Genomic DNA, 21,508 nt, shown 5'->3' on the forward strand with positions numbered 1-21,508 from the left:
TCTTCTAAGGCCCTGTTTCATTCATTACCTGTTTTCTTTCTTGTATCTCCTATCTCTTCCTCTCTCCACTGGCTACTTCTAGCTATAAACAATCTCAATTCTTCCTCTATTGTTAAAAACAGCAACAACAACAAAAACCTTTCCTATGGATCAGCTAACATAGTCAAATTTATGTTTTCTTCTTTGCCTCACTTCTCAAAAGAACCTATAAAATCTACTATAACAAACAATAAGGTTCTAATGTATAGCACACAGGGAACTACATTATCTTGTAATATCCTATAATAAAAAAGAATATATATATGTATAACTGTATTACTCTCCTATATAACAGAAACTTACACAAAACTGTAAGTAAACTATACTTCAATAAAAAAAATTTAAAAATGAAACCTATTGTATTTGTTTCCTTATTACCCTCACTAATTTTTGACTTTCTAGAATATAGGTCATACCTCCTCTTCCCCACCAACTACTTTACTGAAGCTAGTCTCCTAAGGGTGACAATGTCTCACTAGTCAAAACACAGTGGTTTTTTTTTTCATTCTGAATTTTTCCTCTACATTGAATTTACTGCCTTTCTCCCTACCCCTACAAGTTTACATATACTCATTTTAAATCAAAGCAGAAAATACAAAATAAAAACTCCACCTCCTAGAAGTAACACACTATTACCATTTGCTATGAGTATTTCAGACCTAAGGTGCAAGTATATGAATTTAAAAATAAAACAGCCGAAAACAGAATGATACTATATATGCTATTTTATATACTTGTAGGTTCAGTCGTCTTGTCTCCTCTTCCGTGAGTCCTTACCGCATCTCCATGTTTAGCATGAAAGAGTAACTGACGAGAACAGTCTCATATATCATTCCATCCTACCCTCATGCCACTAACTTTGCCAGTCAAAACTAGTACATCCTTAGCAGACAGAACTGCTTACTACAGTAGATACAAATTCAACTATAAGTACTTAGAAAGAAAAAAGCTGAAAGAGAAACAAACGTTAAAACAGCATTCATAAACCTATCCAACGTTTTTCTTACAAGGTAGTTGATAAGGATTTGCTGTTACTGAGTCAGTCTCATCACAATAAATATGACTCTAGTGTTTAAAGAAGGTGTGCAAACCAGTCAATTGATTTGGTGCTCCAACAGAAATCTGAAAACAATACTCTTTCTCAATGTGGGGGGAAAAGCTGGCCAATTTAAACTTCCTGAGATGGTACAGTAGTTTTCAATGTGGCTCTTAAATAAGGCTACATATGCTGTACTTCACGAATGATCAAACAGATCTGCAGGTTTATTGCAACTCTACTTAGTATTTTCCCATGAAACTAAGAAACCGATCCCAGCGTAAGACGTATTTTTGCTGTAATTCCTCAACACACCAGTTCCTCTGATATCATATTTATGCCACTGGTCATTCAGTAACAGTGCCATGTGATGTAGTCACAGGTATCCTAAAATATCAGTTAAAAGATAATAACTACATATACATATGCTCATCTCTTAGCTTCTATTCACCTTGCTTGGTGTTATACTTTAAAACGAATTCTAGTTGGGGACCAGGCTGCCAGGATAAAGTTTGACTTCTTTAACTTCTTCAGTTAAAAATGTTGTGAAGTCTTTTAAGGTAAACAAATAAATAATAATCATTAGAATGTTGAGAAGATTAGCATTTTCCCACTTTCTAACTTACAATAAAAATAAAACACAAAATCCTTAACATGCCAACAAACAAGTTAAACAAACATACTCATAATCTGGCTTTTTGGGTAAGAATCCATCTTGTGTGTCATCTTCCATGTACTGCACGTCAGCATACAGGTCTGTAGTTCCACTTGAATTAAATGTTCCTTGAATACTTTGGCTGTATTGTTGAAGACGCTTCCATAAGTCATTATAAAGACGCAACAATTTAGGGTATTCTCCTTCAAATGCCTGCTTCAAAAACATAGAAGCTGCCAAGCAAAATAGTAACTTGAATTACCTTCATGATAAAATAATAAAAAGAAGCAAAAAAGAATTTCTTTTGTACATGAAGATGGTGCTACAAATAGCGTTTGCTATAGGACAAACCAAAGATGTATTCTAATAAAGCCTTTCGAGATAATGCTAGTAACAGTAATCTTCCTTCCTATCTAATGTATTTGATATGTGGACCATATTTCCAAAATTTAATATAAAAGGACATAGACAAATTGATAACTACAGCTGAAGATTTCAATTCTCCCAATAAATGATAAAATAAGTCCAGAGAAAATCAGGAAGCATATAAAAAAAACCTAAACACCACAACTCAGAAATTACTTAATTGATATTTATAGAATATTTCATCCAAAACAGCAATGTAGCCATTATTTTCAAGTACACATGAAACATTTATGAAGATTGATAATTTCTGACATCAAGAAACAATCTGAGTAGATTTAAAAGGTTTCAAGTCACACAAAGTATGTTCTCTAATCAAAATAGTTTTAGATGAGAAAATCAGTAACAAAGATATCTTTTAAAAATCCTGGATAAATATTTGGAGTGGAATTGCTGGATCAGTTCTATTTTTAATTCTTTGAGGAACCTCTGTACTGTTTTCCAGAGTGGCCACACATTCCCCCTAACAATGCACAGGGGTTCCCTGCTCTCCACAACCATATCTTGTTATTTCTTATCTTTTCGATGCCAGCCATTCTAACAGGTGTGAGGTAGTATTTCATTGTGGTTTTGATTGACATTTTGCTGATTAGTGATGTTGAGCATCTTCCCATGTACCTGTTGGCCACCTGTATGTCTTCTTTGGAAAAATGTCTGTTCAGATCCTCTGCCCATTTTTTAACTGGACAGTTTACTTTTTTTTGTTATTGAGTTATATAGGTCCTACATATATTTTAGATATTAACCCCTTATCAGATATATGATTCACAAATACTTTCTCCCATTTAGTAGGCTGCCCTTTCATTTTGTTGATTTCCTTGCTGTCCAGAAGCGTCTATGTTTGATGTAGTCATGCTTGTTTATTTTCCCTTTTGCCGTCTTTGCTTTTGGAGTCAAATCCAAAAAAAAAAAAAAAAAAAAATCATGAGATATGACTATGTACCTGTTAGAATAGCTAAAATTTAAAAAAACAAGTGTTGGTGAAGATGAAGGAACTGAAACTCTCATACATTGTTGGTGGAAAGGAAAAATTATATATCATTTTGCAAGAGTCTGGCATTTTCTTAAATTGTTAAAGATGTATCTACCATATGGTGAAACCATGCCTTTTCCAGCTGTTTATCCAACAGAAACTAAAGTCTATGTCCATTCAAAGACTTATATATGAATATTCAAAGCACCATTATTTGTAATAGCCAAAAACTGGAAACAACCCAAATGTCTAAAAACAAGTGAATGAATAAACAAACTGCAGTATATCTGTACAATGGGATACTCTCCAGCAGTAAGAACGCACTACAATATGGATGAATCTAAATATAATCACGCTGCATGAAAGACACATAAGAATCCATAATACATGCTCTATCATTCAGTTTGCACACAGTTCAAGGAAGTGTAAACTAATATATAGTGACAAAAAGCTGTTCAGAATTCACCTGGGGAAGGAGAAAGGAGACGGCAGGGAGAGGAATTACAAAGGGGACAAACTTTCGCGGGTGATAAATATGCCCATTGATTTTAACTGTCTTGACAGTTTCATGGGTGTGTATATGTGTCAAAACTTACCAAACTGTACACTTTAATTATGTTTAGTTTATTGTATGCCAATTATACTCTAGTAAAATCCTTTTTAAAAAAAAACCTCAGAAAGGACGTCTTTGAAATCCCCCCCTCTCCCCGACCCCACGAAGTAGCAATTCACCATGGCCCTGAGTGTCCCTACACATTCTTGCACGGTCTGTAATAATGCGAGGCCCCAGCTGCTCGTCATCCAGGCCATTTATCAGGTTTGTATTTGTAGCAAGCAAATCTGAAGGATGAGGTAACCTCGCCCTGCACACCGAAAGCAGGCTTGCTTACTGCTTAAGGCAAAAGTGGTAGACTCTCCAAGCTTACGGTTTTCACCTGTGATGCAAACTCAGCACACATACCCTTCACAGGGGCTCAAATCCTGTCTCCCCAGGAGACCTGAAGGCATGGAGAACCAACAGACAATATGCCAACGCTCACGCGGCTTGCTGGGTTGTGAGTAATATTCCTTCTGCTCTGACTCAGGAGACTTAGGTCTTCCGACAATATTCAGAAAGCTTTGGGAGGCTAGCCTTTTTAAGCAGGACAAAATCTCAGATCCTTCACTGTACTTGAACTCTTCTAACCTAAACCATATTCCTTTCATTACACTCCCATAACAATCTGTTCTTGGCCTCCTTTGCATTTACCACAATTTCTAATTTTGTTTAAAGTATGCTTCCTTTACTTGACTGTAAACTCCCTGAGGACAGGGACAATACTTATTTTCTTCAATGAGTATTTGGTATTTAGTACAGTGCCCGAAGTAGTAGAAAGTAGTTCTATATAGGACAAATCATTGTGGAGTGTTTCAGATAGCCAAACTTTGATCGTTTTATTTCAGTAAATGTGATTAATCAGTTCTAAGCTACTTAAGTGAATATACTTCAAGCTTATAAATAAATATTGGGTGTTAAATCTTGAAGCTAAATTCTACTTTACTTTCTTTTAAACTAATTATCAAGTGTTCCCATTGATTACCTATAAACTTGATTATAATCAATATTTGAAGAACACATATTGCACACCTTAATAATCTAACAAATCACTTAGAAAATGACAGGTTACTAATTGACAGTTACTTAGTAGTTCATTACTCAGATTATGTCCTTGTGTTAGCAATTGCTTTTTTTTTTTTTTTTAACAGTAACTAGTGATTCCAACATAGGCACTAACATGGAGATAAAACTCATCTTTATTCCCAGTACCTTGTTTCACTTTCTTTATAGCAATGAGCACTAGAAGAAACTATTTATTAGTTTGTGTTGACTACCATCCTCCTTTAGAATGCAACTTTAATGAGAACAGGGGTATTATTTGACTTGTCTCTGTATTTCCTTTACCTAGAATAACACCAGGCATTGAATTATTGAATGAACAAACTGCAGAAAGAATGAAGAGGGGTCTAGGTTTGGAATGAAATCATTTCCCCAGATTCTAATAGCCTAGTCTTAATTGCCTCCCTCCTCCCATTCCCCTTGGTTCAAGGCTTCAGAGGACAACCCTAACATCTGCTTATCCCAGAGCTGCAGCTCTTATAGTTCTTGCCTTAGTCTTGAGTAGCTGTGCTCACTCTCAGCCTGTGTGTATGCTTCTGCTACTGCATCTCCCTGTCGAAAGACTGAGTACCCTGTCTCTAGGCCACTGAGAATGGGCATCACTCCTTAAAACTCCCACCAACATTCAGATGACCAAACTCTGGGCAATGCGAAATCTGGAAGGTAGATTTATCCACTCAACAAATATTTGCTGATCATTTACTATATGACAAGTACTGCTGTAACCACTGCATATGCAGTGGTGAACAACATAAGCCAAGTTCCTACCCATAAGGAGCTTACACTCTAGTGAGGGAGAAAAACAATAAACAAATCATTATGTATCATAATGTCAGGCAGTCTTAAGTCTCTGAAGAATAATAAAACAAGGTTAGAGGACAGACAGTGATAGGAAGTGGGATTTTATTCACTGCAGATAGGGAGGACTCTGAGTGAAGCAGAGATTGACCCATTTGGGTACTTGGGGAAAGAATTCAGAGGGAAGAAACAGCAAAACCCAGCAGAGACCACTGCTCTTATTTTAACAACTTGACATGCTCTTTAAATATGTCGGCCTGAGAGAGTCCACCTCCATAGCTAGGTTGAGTCCCCCCTTTTTAAGTACATTGCCACCTATTTCTAGTTCATTCCTTTCCTAACTGACTCAGTCCCCAATAAAAACTGTCAGTCTCGCACCTGAATCACCGTGCATTATGAAAGTAAAGGAGGCCAGTAATACACTGGGTTCGATAGGTCTTAGACAATATTTTGTTTCATAACTGCATTAGACATCTATTACTACATAATAAACTGCTACAATATAGCTGTTTATTTAAAAAAATACATTTATTATCTCATAGTTTCTGTGGGTCAGACATGCTGGGTTGTCTGCTTCAGGGTCTCTCACAAGGCTATAATCAGGTTGTCAGCAACTGCTGGAGTCTCATTTGAAGGCTCAACTAGGGAAGGATGTGATTCCAAGCTCATGTGGCTGTTTCCAGGATTCAGCTCCTTACAAACTGAATTGGATTGAGGGTCTCAGTTCCTAGCCTGCTTACGGCTGAAGGTCAATCTTAGTTCCCCGCCAAGTGGACCTCTCCAATATGGCGGCTTATTTCATCAAAGCTTCTAATCCAGGAAGGCAACAGAGAAAGCCTGCTACCAAGATGGAAGTTTTGCTCTTATGTAACATAATCACATAAGGGACACCCTCTTTGCATGTTCTATAGGTTAGAAGCAAGTTGTACCCACACTTACGGGGAAGAGATTAGCAAGGACGTAAATACAGAGGCAGGGATAATTCGGAGCTATCTTAGAATCTGTCACAATAAAATGAACCATACTTCATTCAAATCAACAAAAATCATATAATTATAAAAGTCAAATGTTGAGGCCATATAGTAGTCTGGCCAATAACTACTTTTCAAATATTGAAATATTATGGACTATATTACTCTTTCTTTATATAAAAGTTTTATATAATAAAATTATTTAAAGTATTGTTGAAAAAACAGCCCAAGCAAACTACAGAAATAGTTCAGAAGTAAACTAAAGTAAAGAATAAAATATGGGTAAGTCAATTGCACCCAAGTTACTGTTTTCCCATTATGCCTAAAAAGAACTTTTTTCTAAGTTTCAGAAACCTATGGTCCAAGACATATATTAAAAGGTAAAGAATGTTTATATGAACTAAAACTAGCCACAAGTTCATTTTATTGAGGATTAGTAAGCCTTTGATTTAATTTTAAAATTATGATTTAAAAAGCTAAAATCAGAGTAGAAAACAGACCTTTATAAAAATCAGAGAAACTCCATTTAAGATGAACAGACATTAAAATGCAAGTTTTAAGTGAAAAATTTGATCAAAGCCTAAAACATTAACCTTTGAATGGAAAATATGAGTAAAAAAAACAGAACCCTAAAATTATCCTTTTGTATAAACTCTCTCTATATAATTAATTATATTAATAATTAGGATGGAATAGCTGTCTGAAAATATCTGGCTGTGGTTCCTAAGAGGTTTCTTAGGTTTTGGGGGTTTTTTTCCAACGCAACTGGGTATGCACTGTATGCTACAACCTTCTCTTTTAGCAGGAATATAAAGTATACACATTCTCCTCCAACCTCTTAAATAGTTAACCTTGAATTCATTTAAGATTTTCCATTTTACTTTGATTTTTAGTAATTTCTTCTTTCATTATTTTATAATTATATAAAATAATTATATAACTTCAAAATTAAATCTTCACAACAAAGTATGTTCAAAGAAGTCTAGCTTTCATCCATGGCCTCTCCTATTTATTTTTCACACACTCTCTTCTGCACTATCAGTAACCATTTTTTTCTGGATTTTATGGTTTACCCTTCCATTTCTTAAAAAAATAAACAAAAGTGTATATTTACTTATATCACTCCCTTTCTTATCAGCACTATAGACATATTTCTCTACTTATTTTTTTCAAATGAACAATGTAACTTGGAGATTGCTCCATGATAGTATACAAAGATATTCTTCTTTTTTTTTTTTTTTTTTTTTTTTTGCTTTCTCATTCCTCTTTACAGCTGCATGGTATTTTATTCTATGGATGCACCATAGTTTGTTCAACTAATTCTCCAGTGATGAACATTTGGGCTGTTCCAAGTTTTTTCAAATAATAATGCAATGAATCCTTAGTAATGTCTCTTCTTGTTTTTGCTAGTGCATCTATGGAATAGATCCTTAGAAGTAGAACTGCTGAGTAAAAAAAGCAACTGCTTATATAATTTTGTTAGATACTTATATACTTCATTAGATAATTTTGTTGGAAATTCCCCTCCACAAGGTTTGTATGCTAATTAACAATGTGAGCATGACTATTTCCCCACTGGCTTGTCAAGAGGGTGTTACCAAATTTTTTGACTTTTTCTGATTTGATAGATGAGAAATGATGTTTCTGTATACTTTTGTTTTCCATCTCTCTATTTATGGGTGACAATGAGCAACTTTTTCCAAACACTTAAGAGATATCTACACTTTTTTTCTGTAGAGTCGTTGATCTTTTTCTTCTTATTTTAGAAGCTTTTTATGTATCAGGGATACTAATTCATTTTCTTTAATGTAAGTTATATTTTTCTAATTTGTCATTTGTTGTTTTATTTTGCTTGAGGTTTTTTTTTTTCCGCCATGTAATTTTCTAAATATAAGCAATTTATCAATCTTTCAATCATTGCTTCCGGATATTAAATCAGAGAAGTTTTCCCTATTCCTAGGCTTGCTCACTATGTTTCTTCCTAGCACTTGAATGGTTTCATATTTCAATTTAATTCTTTGATCCACTTGGAATTCACCCTGCTCTGTGAGGTAAAGTGGGGATTTTTCCCTCTGAGCTCTTTTTATCTCAATCTACTGTTCAACTCTGAGCACTTTACTCATTTCCATAACTACTGGATCACATTTATCCATTCAACACATCTTCATGGAGGATGTAAATAAATATTTTAGTCTCCGATATTTGCTTTCTTCTTTTACCTCAATGAAAACTGCTTCATCGTTTATAACTAATGATATAAAATGCACATTGTAAAAAATCAAATAAATGAAGGCATAAGGGAAAATGTAAAAATTATTTGACATCTTATTATCCTACAATAATCATCCTAATATTTTTGCAACATGCTTTTGTGTCCCTCTTTATTACATATACATATATATATTCATATTTTAAGGTCTGGGTACTCTTTTAGCCATTGACGATACTACAATGATCAATACAGTATTCTGTGTCTTATGGGGAATTACATTCTAGTGGAGGGAGAGATGGGGCCAGACTAAATAAATAAATAAATAGTGTATTAGGAAGTGATAAAAAGCTTTGGAGAAAAATTAAGTAAGGAGGATGAGACACTCTGGGAAAATTGTCAGATTACAACAAAGAAGTATGATGTCATTTCAAAGAGTTCAAAATGGTAATGTTTATTTTGCTTATTCCTATTGAGACTTGAAAAAATGTATCATAACCCAAAAGGCTGGTGAACAAACATTATTATCTGGAAACTATAATAGAGAAATAACAGGGATAAAGCTTAGAGATCATCTTGGAAATAACTATCAGCCATAGATAATTAAAGCAGCACATTTCCTATAGAAGCTATTTTCAATATTCACAGTGACAACTTCAGGCCCTTTTCCTTTTAAATAAAGTAACTTCATTGTCAAATCCCTAGATTATTCTTATTATATCTAGTAGAAATTCTTTTTACTAAACATGAACATTTATAATCAGAAAGAACATGTTCCTAACTAGGAAATTTTTCCTTTAGATATTTTCTGCCAAAATATTACTTACTTAAGACAATCTGTTACATTGTGTATAATCTTCAACTCTGCAGATGGCTGCATTTCCTTAATACTGCCTGTCTATAATTTTAAGGAATACTACAGTACACTTCAGGGACTGCATGTACTAGATAAATGGACAGTGCTTAACAAAAAACTTACTTTGGAGTTCTCCCAAAGGAAGTTATTACAGTAATAATGTTAGCAGAAGTAACCAACTACTCTGAATGTGAAACATTAATGGGATTTTCTGCTTAAACATATTGTATTTCCTCTCAGTAGCTTCTCTAACTACATGAGCCAGATCAGTACCCTAGGATAAGAACTGAAAAGACATCTTCTGGAATTGGTAATTAAGAGGTAGTTCATTGTTTACTTTAAAGAGAATACTTTCAGTAGAATGGAAGACAGCCAGAGTACACCTAGCTGAGAAATCAACAGTATGAACATGAAGAAAAAAAAAAGTAAACTACTCTTTTGAGAAGTTTGAATAAAAAAGGAGAGACTACATTCTAAGTAAAGAGAAATCCTCCAGTTTTGTTTTAGTTTTTATTAGATTAGAGCAACTTAATTAGGTTTAATGGGGGGGGGATCAAAAGAAAAGTGGAAATGCAAAATGAAAAAGAGAGAATGATGTTGCTGAGAGGAAGGGGTAAAAGAAAGCAGGCAGGCAATCACTAGTAAATGGGTGATTTTGAAGAAGAAAAAAGTTATCTTACCCTCTTAGGTCCACAAGGAGGACACTTTTCTTTGGAGAGAAGGTACAGAATACTGAGTTCCTGATGACCCAGGAAATAAGGTTGGTTACTCAAAGTGAGCAGAATTGGAGAAAAGAAAGTATGTGGAGAGTGCCAAAGGTTTGTAATGGTTAAGGAAAACAAGGAAGCAGATGACTAAAGGTAAGTAAATGACAGTACCATTAAACATAGAGACACACCATATAATATTCTGAAATGTATTTTTAATCACTGTTCTTAAAACTTGATGATGGACTTCTGCTTCTGGTAAGATGGAATAACAAGGACCAGAATTACTCTCTTATCTGAAACAACCAAAAAACAAAAACCAGACAAGATACATGAAATAATGGTTTTTAAAACACTTAACATAATACGGTCCTTGAAAGAGGAAACAAATGACGTGAACCATATGAATGCCACCAGTAGTTTCCAGGCTACAGCATGGGAAAGGGGAAGAGATCTCTCTATTCTTACGGTCCCTAAGACCAGGAAGACAGAAGCAACAGAATTCACAGGACAGCATGCCAGAGAGCAGACAGCTGCACAAACAGGGAACTGCAGAGACCTGCAAATGGTTTGGCCTTGAGCATTTGGCAAAATACTAATCAATATAAGTGTGTGAGAAAACTTCCAAAGTTTGGGGGAGAAAAACAAGACAAAGGATTAGGGAGAATAGACCTGTTCCTCTCACAAGACCAGGAAGAGTGCCTGTTCCCAAAAGCCAAACTAAAAAACCTCATAATTCATACAGTAATAACAAGTCTTGCCTCAGCAGTGGGAAATAATTAGCTCTAGACTAAACTGTTCAGGTTTTGCCATTAAATCTAAAAAAGCAAGATTCAAAAGAACCCAACAATTTTTTAGAAACTTGACAGTATTTAAGAATAAGAATATTTACAGGAAGACAGAAATACCTAGTACCAAAGAAGGTAACATACATGTCTGACACTCAATCAAAAATTACTAGACATGCAAAATAGTAGGAAAAATTATCCATGATGAGAAGAAAATCCAATCCAATCAACCAGATCCAGAACTGACACAGAGGAGTAAACTAGAGACAAGGGCATTTCCATTCCAGTCCCACTCTCTACAGTTCCACTCTCTTAACATTTGTGTGATTTGTTGAGATGAAGTTTACCTTATATAATTTTTACTAAAAATGTGCTAAATCAACTAATAATAAACAATATTGGAAGATCTAATGATTAAAGGTTTGAAATTTTCCAAGTATGCTAAGGGTTATATTTTAGGTACATTCCTGTCATATTGAAAAAAGAAATATTCAAAATACAAATTAAATTTATTCATTAAAGAAAGAAAATAAAATACTGTCTATAACAACTCCAAGATTGTTGTAAAATCTTTAAAGTGATAAAGTACATTTTAATGAATGCTTGAAAACAGAAAAATTACAACAGCCATAAATAACCTTTTATATTTGCTTCCTTTTATTCTAAAAACTGAGGTTTAATGAATTTTGTAATTATGCTTATATGTTTTGTAGGTAAATTATATCTTTGAATTTCCTTACTGTACATTAGTAATGTATTCCATTAAACATAACTTGCTTACAATGTTTGTTTATATCTTTCTACATTTTTGGCAAAATAGCAAGGTGAGTGTGGCAGGCAGCTAAAACACTGCTTATAGAGATATTCGTAGCATAACATAGGAAATAAAACCTTAAACCAATAATTGAAACTTTACCTTAGCAAACAAGAAAATGAGCAAATCAAACTCAAAGCAAAGAGAAGAACATAAAAATAAACATACAAGCAGAAATTAATAAAACTGAAAATCAATGAAATCAAATGCTGATTTATGAGATGAATAAAATTAATAAACCTCTGGTCATAATTAACAGGAAAAAAGAAGAAAGAAGCTAATGACCTCAATGAGATATATGGAACATTCCATCAGATTCTACATACATTCAAAGGGTAATAAGGAAGTCTTATAAGGAACTTTACGCCAATAAATTAGAAAACTTCAAGGAACTGGAAGAGTCCTTCAAAAGACATAAACTACCAACATTCACGCAAGAAGAAATAAATGGAATAACCCTGTATTTGTAAAAAGAAGTTGAATTTGTAGTCAAAACCTCCCCCAAAGAAAATTCCAGACCTAGATGACTTCCATGGTGAATTCTACCAAATATGTAAGGATAGAATAATAACAATTTTATACAAACTGCTTGAGAAAATTGAAGAGGAGGGAATACTTACCAATTCATTCTCTAAGGTTAGCACTATCTTGATAACAAAACTGGAAAAAAGGCATTACAAGGGGAAAAAAACCCCTAGAGATTAATATCTTATACACAGAGAATAAAAAAAAACCTTAAATTGTTTTAGCAATTTGAATCCAGGGACATATAAAAAGGATAATACATCATGACTATGTGGGGTTTATCCAAGAATTCAAGGCTAGTTCAACACTGAAAAAACTCAATCAATGTAATTCGTAATATTAACAGACTAAAATAACTAAAATCATTTGATCATCAAAGTGAATGTGGAAAGCACTGGAAAAAAATCAACAATTCACAATAAAAATTCTCAAAAAAGTTGAAAGGAACTTCTTCAATTTGATTAAGGGCATCATTGAAAAACCTACAGTAAAGATCATATTAAGGTTAACTGAATGCTTTCTCTTTAAGATTGTAAACAAAGCAAAAACTACTTCAACTTCACACTGTATTGGAAGTGTTAGCTAGTATAATAAGGCAAGAAAAAAAATGATACAAAGCCAGATTGGAAAAGAAGTAAAACTGTCTATATTTGCAGAGCATACGATTATTGATAAAGAAAATCCTAAGAAATCTCCCAACACTACCAGAACTACTAAGTAATATTAGCAAAGTCAAGGATACAAGGACAGTATATAAAAATCAATTGTATTTCTATATTATAACAATGAACAGTTATAAAGTAAAATTAAAATAATACCCTTTACAATAGCATCAAAATATATGAAACAGTGATAAAGTCAACATTTGCTAGACCTGCACGCTAAAAACTACATAGCATTGATAAGAGAAAATGTAAAAGACCTAGATCAACGGGAAGATAGATCATACTTATGGTTCAGAAGACACAATATTGTTTAGATGTTAATTCAACACAAATAGATCTGTACATTCAGTGCAATCCTTATCAAAATCCCAGGAGAAATTTTTATAGGAAAAATAACCTGATTCTGAAATATATATATGGAAATGCAAGAGGCCTAGAATAACCAAAATTATTATAAATAAATAAATTAGGAGGATTTGTACTTTAGTGACTGAAATCATGATATTTATATAAACACAGACATGCAAAAAAAATGAAACAAAGAGCCAAAAATAGTCTTACACATGTATAACCACATGATTTTCAACAGAAGCACCAGGACAGTCAACAGGCAGAGTATAACTTTCTAGATCTATATACAAAGAAATAAACCCTGAACCTTATCTCACACCATACACAAAAATTAACTCCAAATGAATCTAGTAAAACTTCTAGAATAAAATATAGGAGGAAATATTCATGGTCTTAGGATAGATGAAGACTTCTTAGGTCAAAATAATATAATGCAAATCATAAAAGAAAATTGGTAAACTGGACTTTATCGAAATTATAAACTTTTGTCATTTGGAAGATACTGTTAAAAAAATGAAAAGGCAAATCAGACAGGAATATATTTGCAAAACATACATCTGAGAAAGGACTTTGAATCCAGATATAGAAGATGAGCAATAAGCTAAAAAAATTAAATAAAACTAAAAAGTAACTAATTTTGACAAACACTTAACTAAAGAAGATATACAGATGGGAAATGAACATATGAAAATAAGTCATCACTAGTCTTTAGGCTGGTGGAAGTTAAAACAATGAAAATCCACTAAACACAAGAATGGCTAAAATTAAAATGGCAAAATCATGGATTGATAAGAATGTAGAGCAATTGGAATTATCATACATTGTTGATGGGAATACAAAATGGTACATCCATCTTGGGGCACAGTTTAGCTGTTATTTACAGTTAAACATATACTTATCAAATATCAGGAAATTCCACTGACGTATTTTTATCCAAAGGAATGAAGACATGTCTACAAAAGACTTGTAGGTAAATGACTGCAGTAGCTTAAAAAAAAAACATTGTCTTTTATTATCTTATCTTTTATTTTTTGGGGGGGGTGGTAGTTAGGTTTATTTATTATAATATTGAATTTTAGGGGAGGTATTGGGGATTGAACCCAGGACCTCCTGCATGCTAAGCACGTGCTCTACCAATTAAGCTGACTGCAGTATCTTTATTCATAATAACCCCAAACTCTAACAACCCAGTTATTCTGCAACTGGGGAATGGATAAACAAATCCTATTCTACACAATGCAATCCTAATCAGCAATAAAAAGAAATGGACTACTGATACACGCAACAACACAAATAAATCTTAAAATAACTATGTTGGTATAAAAAAACTCATACTGCTGATTCCAGTTTTATGAAAATCTAGGAAAATCTAACTTAAACTGACAAAAAGCTAATCATTAGCTGCCAGGGGCCAAGAGGTGGGAAAAGGATGGAACTCTAGGGGAAGTGATGAAAATGTTCTGTTTCTCAATTCTGATGGTGGTTATAAGCATGTAAACAACTGTCAAAATTCATAGAACTTTCTGTTCAAAATTGGTGAATTGTACTGTATGTAAGTTACGTCTCAAAAAACCTGACCAAAACAGATTAATGTAGAGAGAAGCACAGTATTCTCTGAGTAGTGTGATTTGTAGAAGTAAATGGAGTGAATCAGTCATAAATAAACCCTCTGCTTAAGGTCTGTCTGGCCAAACATGAATGAAGACCTCCGCTGTGGTCACTGTCTTACTGTATACTTCTATAGAAATAGAAGTATGGAGGTAGGTAGTGTGGTTTATTCAATGTGGGGTTGCCCAGGATTAAATAACGTTTACGTATTCAAGGTAGTAAATGTTTGTGAATAAAAATTTAACTATACACAAACTCTCAAAACCCTTTTTAAAAGCCTAAGTACATTCAATACTCTTATATTCAGTGACTAGACAACAAACACATATAAGATATTAGCTAGTTTGTATATTTTATTGTTTAGAACCACCCTGTGCCATTATTACATGACAAAAACAAACCAAGAAAAATTTTGTGGGTCATATTTGGCTAAGCAACTTTTAATTCATGATGTGGGTATTTCATCTGTTCACTCACCAAATCTTCATTTTTAACAATAAGGAAAAAGCCATGAAGTCTAAATTTTAGTATCTCCGTTGGGAATTAATATATTCTACAAGCATTAACTAAATTCTTCAACATCAAACACCTCTTACATAGGAAAATAGACAGAGTTCCTCTGACTGAATTATGAAGAACTAACCTTTCTTCTGGAGAATTTTATTTCACATACCAATTATTCTAAAAGTATAAAAAATGATCTTATTGCTTACAGAACTAAATATTCAGGCAACGTAAGAAATGACAATTAACCAGGAGTTTTAAAAAGATATTTTTATAAACCAACAGAGCAAAACTTCTTGACATTAAATTTTAAAGTAACTGAAAAACTTTGAAGTTATTTTGCAAAATAATACTATACTTACAATTTGTTGCTGTATGAAATTGAGAAGAAAGTGCTTGAGTAACTGAGTTCCAAAATGTGTATAGTATTTCAGATTGTCCATCCTATGACCCAAAAAAGGGGATATATTCATTAATTTTTAAAAAATTATAATGGATAAGATGCAACACTGAAAATGTATTAAAAATTAAGTCAAAATTCCTAAGACATCTAACTATCAAACAATGGAATTATTATTTTTTTTTTAATTTTTTTTTGGGGGGGGGTAATTAGGCTTTTCATTCATTCACTCATCCATCCATTCATTCATTTATATTAATGGAGGTACCGGGGATTGGGCCCAGGACCTTGTACATGCTAGGCATGAGGCACACACTCCACCACTGAGCTATACCCTCCCCATCTCAGACAATGGAATTATTAATTAACTGACTCAAATCATGTCTCATCCTTCTCTGCTATTTACTAGCTGTGTGAGCTTGGGCAAGTTGCTTAATCATTCTGTGCCTCCTTTCAATCTGTAAAATGGAATGACAGTACCTACATTGAAGGATTATTATGAGGATTAAAAAAATTTATAAAAGTAAACTCTTGGGATAGTTCTTGACATACAATAAATCCTCAGTGAATGTTAGTTACTATTATTACAACTATTATTATCATCATTGTCCTTTGACATACAAAAGGCAATTTGTGTGACCATAAGAAAATGAAGGACAAGCATGCTCAGACCAAGACTGACCACCAGGGTATAATTCACCAATTACAAAAGAGAACTGCCTGCAGTACTGATACAGTTTTAAGTCATAGGAATTACTGCTAATCAGCTCAGCAGGATATTGTCACTCAACTATGAGTATATATTTTAGAAGTAATTACTAAAAAGAAAAGATCAACATTAGTTCAAGAATCACTTATTAAAACAAGACAAGGTACTTTAACACTGTTAAAGCAGAACGATACTTCTAGACATTTTACCGAGTCCTTTAAGGTACTTCTACACGTAAGGTGCACACTATCAAATTGCAGGTAGTCTAAAGTACAAGAAGGCCAATTTCATATGGCTCACCCTAGTAACATAAAAAAAAGTGTATAATGTTCAAATATGACTACTGTCATAAAAAAGAATAATTAGGAAATACATTAATTCTGTTTTAGTTTTGAACTTGCAACAAATGAAATTCTACTTTTCAAGGTTATAAATGAAGAAAACGTCCAATGAAAACTACTGATCTCTCATTTTTGTTCCTATATGCATGACTATGTTCCTTGTTATGTTTCATCTTTTGCTTTGAATTTATACAGGTATTATAAAAAAGGCAAATTAAATAATTTTTCATTTCTTATGCAGTGACTAGAAAACAGATTCAGATGACCAAGACTGTATGCAATATGTGTATCATACACCTTAAAGTGGATGTTTTTCAACATTTTAAAGAACTATTGTGATACATCACATTAACAGAATGAAGGAAAAAAAACCAGATGATCATTTGAACTGATGCACAAAAAAGTATCTAACAAAATTCAACATCTTTTCACGATAAAACCACTCAACAAGCTAGGAACAAGCTAGGTAATTACCTCAACATAATAAAGGCCATATATGAAAAGCCCACAGCTAACATCATAATGTTAAAAAACTGAAAGCTTCCCTCTAAGATGAAGAAAATTTGATTATATACTTACTTATACATACACACATACATATACTTTAAAAAGAGAACTTGGATTAAACTTGCTTAAGCCTACAGATACCAAATTCTCAGACATGAAAGCAAATTGATTTCAGTATTTGAATTATTACCTAAAGAAGTAGGATTTACGTCAGCAATGTATCATTAAACATTAGGACTTATTAACATAATAGCTCAATGTCTCCAATAAGGAAATCTGCAGGATCATTTAGCTGAGTGAACAAAAGGGAATTAATGTCCTTTAGTTTAGTTAATAAAATACTTAATACCCAGTCCTCATATTTTTATGAATTCATAGAAAACAATGCATAATATGATTCTTGTCTTAAAAGCTATGGTAAAAAACAAAAAATTTAGCATCTTAAACATTCTTAAGTGTACAGTAGTAACTGTATGAGCAACAGATCTCTAGAACTTTTTCACCCTGCAAAACTGAAATTCTGTACCTACTGAACAACAGCTCCCATTTTCTTTCTCCCCTAGACCCTGGCAACTACCTGTCTACTTTCTATTTTTAAGAGTGTGATGACTTTAGACACTTCATGTAAGTGGAATCACACAATATTTGTCTTTTTCTGATTAGATTATTTCATTTAGTACAATATCCTTAAGTTTCATCCATCTCACAGCATGTGACATAACTTCACTTTTTTAAGGCTGAATAATATTACACTGCATGTATGTATATGTGTGTGTCTATCACATTTTCTTTAGCCATTCATCCACTGATGGACACTCGGATTGCTTTTATCTCTTGACTATTATGAATAATGTTGCAATGAACATGGTTAGGTAAATCTCTCTTTGAGATTCTGTTCTCAATTTTTTTTAGATATTTATCTCCAGAAGTGAGATTGCTGGCTCATATGGTAATTCTATTTTTAATTTTTTGAGGAACCTCCATGTTGTTTTTCTTAGCAGCTACACCACTTTACATTCCTATCAACAGTGTACAAAGGTTCCAATTTCTCCACATCCTCACCAACACTTGTTTTCTGTTTGTTTTCCAACAGTCATCCTAATGAGTGCAGGGTGATACCTCATTATGATTCTGATTTGTACTTCTTAGTGATTAGTGGTGTTGATCATCTTTTAATATGCTTGCTGGCCATCTGTACATCTTCTTTAGAGAAATGTCTATTCAAGTCTTTTATACATTTTTTTTTACTGGAGTCATTTGTTGTTACTGCCGCTGTTGAGTTGTAGGAGTTTCTTCTGTATAATGGGCATCAACCCCTTATCAGATATATGGCTTGAAGATATTTTCTCTCATTCTGTAGGCTGCCTTTTCCCTCTGTTGATAGTTTCCTTTGTCTCACAAAAGATTTGAAGTTTGATGTATCTCCACTTGTCTGTATTTGCTGTCGTTGCCTGTGATTTTGGAGTCATATCCATGAAATCACTGCTAACTCCAATGCCATGAAGATTTTCCCCTATGTTTTCTACTAGGAGTTTTAAATTTTACATCTTTCACTTAGGGCTTTAATTCATTTTGCATTTGTTTTTGAGTACAGTTTAAGGTAAGATCCAATTTCTTTCTCCTGCACATGGATATCCAGTTTTTCCATCATCATTTGTTGAAGGGACTAGTAATAGAAAGTTTGTGTGACTCTCGTTACTATATAAACTATAATTTGTCTTATTTTATCTGAAATTAACAGTCACTATTGCGTTCACTTGAGAAATGTCTGCCAATCCATTTATTTTTATTCTTTCCACATTGTTTATGTGACTCTCATAAATAACATGTCTATGTTCACCTAATAGGTTGCTCTTACTTTTATCGTCTTATTTTATGCTTTCTTTGTGTTTCCTTTGTTTTCTGTGTTTGTTCAGCAAATTATTTTTGTTTGCTTTTATCTTCCCTAGAGCCTTTTTCTTGTATTTCTTTTGGATTTGTTATTATCTATTCCTGTAACGAGCAATAAATTACTATGAGGCAAATCATCTTTGTAATTCCATAGAATTACTGAAATAGATTTCTAGAAATAATTCTTCAAGGCTTTTTAGAAGTGCCAAAGTAAAAAGAAAACCAAACCCTAACCCTTAGACATGACCTTTTGAAAAAAAAAATAGGGTTGCAGATAATCTGGCTACTTCTTCTTAATGACTAGTCACTTAAGAACTTCAGAGTCAAGAAGTATGTGCTTTAAACCTAATCTGAGAACTCAGACAAAGTGTCCATACTCTAGAATGTATGTCAAGAAATAGCTAAGAAATGAACATTTTCTGAATGTCTATTATGTAACAGCATTACTGGATATCTCATTTAAATCTTACAACAACTATGAGAATGTAAGCTCCATGATAGCAGAGGTCCCATTTTGTCTTTTTTATCACTAATTTCAGGATGGAGAATGTGGTCAGGACATAACAGGCACACAAAAATATTTACTGAAATAATGAATGGAACAATCTATAAGATGGCATTTTTAGTCCCTTTCTAGAGTGAAAACAAAGGTCAAGAGAAAAGGTGATTTTCTTAGAATTAAACAGAAAGTATCAGAGTTGGGATCTGATCTAAGGTCTGTGTGACTGATATATTAAACTGCAGATATCAGGACTTGGCCTCTGGAACTTGACTTAAATCCATGAAGTCTGCTACTTATTGGCTCTATAACCTTGGGTTGGTGTTTCATATTTCTAATTTGTAAACTATGTAGGCAATAGGGGAAATAATACTTCATAGGATTTAGTTTTTTATGAAGAGTAGGGATAACTTGGGTTAGACCTTAAAGGAAGATCAGAATTCACCATACACAAGGGAAGAAGAAAGGAGCATCCCAGAGTATTCTAGACAGAGATGTGAAAAAGCATTTTCTATCCTCTAAATGTACAATGAGTTTTCAGGAAAGAAGGAAGAGGTGAGAATGAAAAGCAGGACAAGGATCAGATCAAGGAGTGCTTAATTCATCTTACAGACATCAGTGGAATATTTAAGGGTTTTAATGAGAGAATACCATGATAAAGCTTGTAGTAAATCACTCTGGTAATAATGTAGAAGATAAACAGTGTGTGGGGTGGTGGTGAACCTGCACCACAAGATCATTTATGAATTTACAAAAAAAAAAAAAAAAAAAAAAACGCAAGTGAAAGGGACTTTACTACAGCCACCACAGTGGAGGAGAAGAATGGGCAGAAGGAGACTGACAGGACTGGATGAGCAAGTCCTATTCGTGAAGAACTAGGAGTACGTATATTTGCATAGGATGAGGAGGATAGAGACTGGTCAACCAAAATGGAATTTTATAAGGAACAGCAGGTGAAGAGAGGAAGATTACTTAGCTCATTTAAATGCATGCTTCTAGATCCTGTGGGGGCATCTAAGTGAAGATGATCCAAACCAGTGCATACATACAAATCTCTTGCTTAAGAACAAGATCTAAGCCGGAGAAACAGATTTCAGCGTATTCGGCATTTGCAGGTGATGGAAACAGCTCGAGTGAGGTTTTCCGGAGATTGCATGTGTCATGCGAAGAAAAGAATGTTGAGGATAGGATATTACTTAAAGGTTGGGGAGGAAATAACTTAGAGTGAAGAAAGAGGAGTGGGTGGAGATAGTTATTAAAAAAAAAAAAGATTGGTCATAAGTTACACAAGGATTCACTGTCCTATACTTTGGTTCTATACTTTGGCATATGTTTGAAATTTTATGAATAAAACGTTTTAAAAGGAAGAGCAGGTGGGGAAAGAGGAATCAGTGAAGGATTCTGAAGAGATGTAGTATCTGTGAAGGAGGAAAGCAATATTAGAAGTAGTAGTTATTACCTCAAAGGAGTGAAGTAAAAGGATCTACAGAGTGAGCAGAAGGATTTGGTAGTTGGTTATTTAAATGCCTTTAGCAAGAACTGTTTCAGAGCATCAGAATCCTGATTTCAGTGGTTTGGAACAA

The 21,508-nt window shown here is 33.5% G+C and overlaps 1 protein-coding gene across 1 annotated transcript in view; it reads right to left on the reverse strand.

The window, feature by feature from the left end:
• COG5 (component of oligomeric golgi complex 5) overlaps positions 1 to 21,508 on the reverse strand; it is a 240,196-nt gene that overhangs the window by 70,962 nt on the left and 147,726 nt on the right. Inside the window, exons 11-12 of the mRNA XM_031454688.2 lie at positions 15,942 to 16,023; positions 1,759 to 1,963 (exon numbers count right to left, since the gene is read on the reverse strand). Of these exons, the coding sequence (XP_031310548.2) occupies positions 1,759 to 1,963; positions 15,942 to 16,023 (287 nt within the window). The remainder of the gene's footprint in view (positions 1 to 1,758; positions 1,964 to 15,941; positions 16,024 to 21,508) is intronic.

This window comes from Camelus dromedarius, chromosome 7, assembly GCF_036321535.1.
Source record: "Camelus dromedarius isolate mCamDro1 chromosome 7, mCamDro1.pat, whole genome shotgun sequence".
NCBI lineage: Eukaryota > Metazoa > Chordata > Mammalia > Artiodactyla > Camelidae > Camelus > Camelus dromedarius.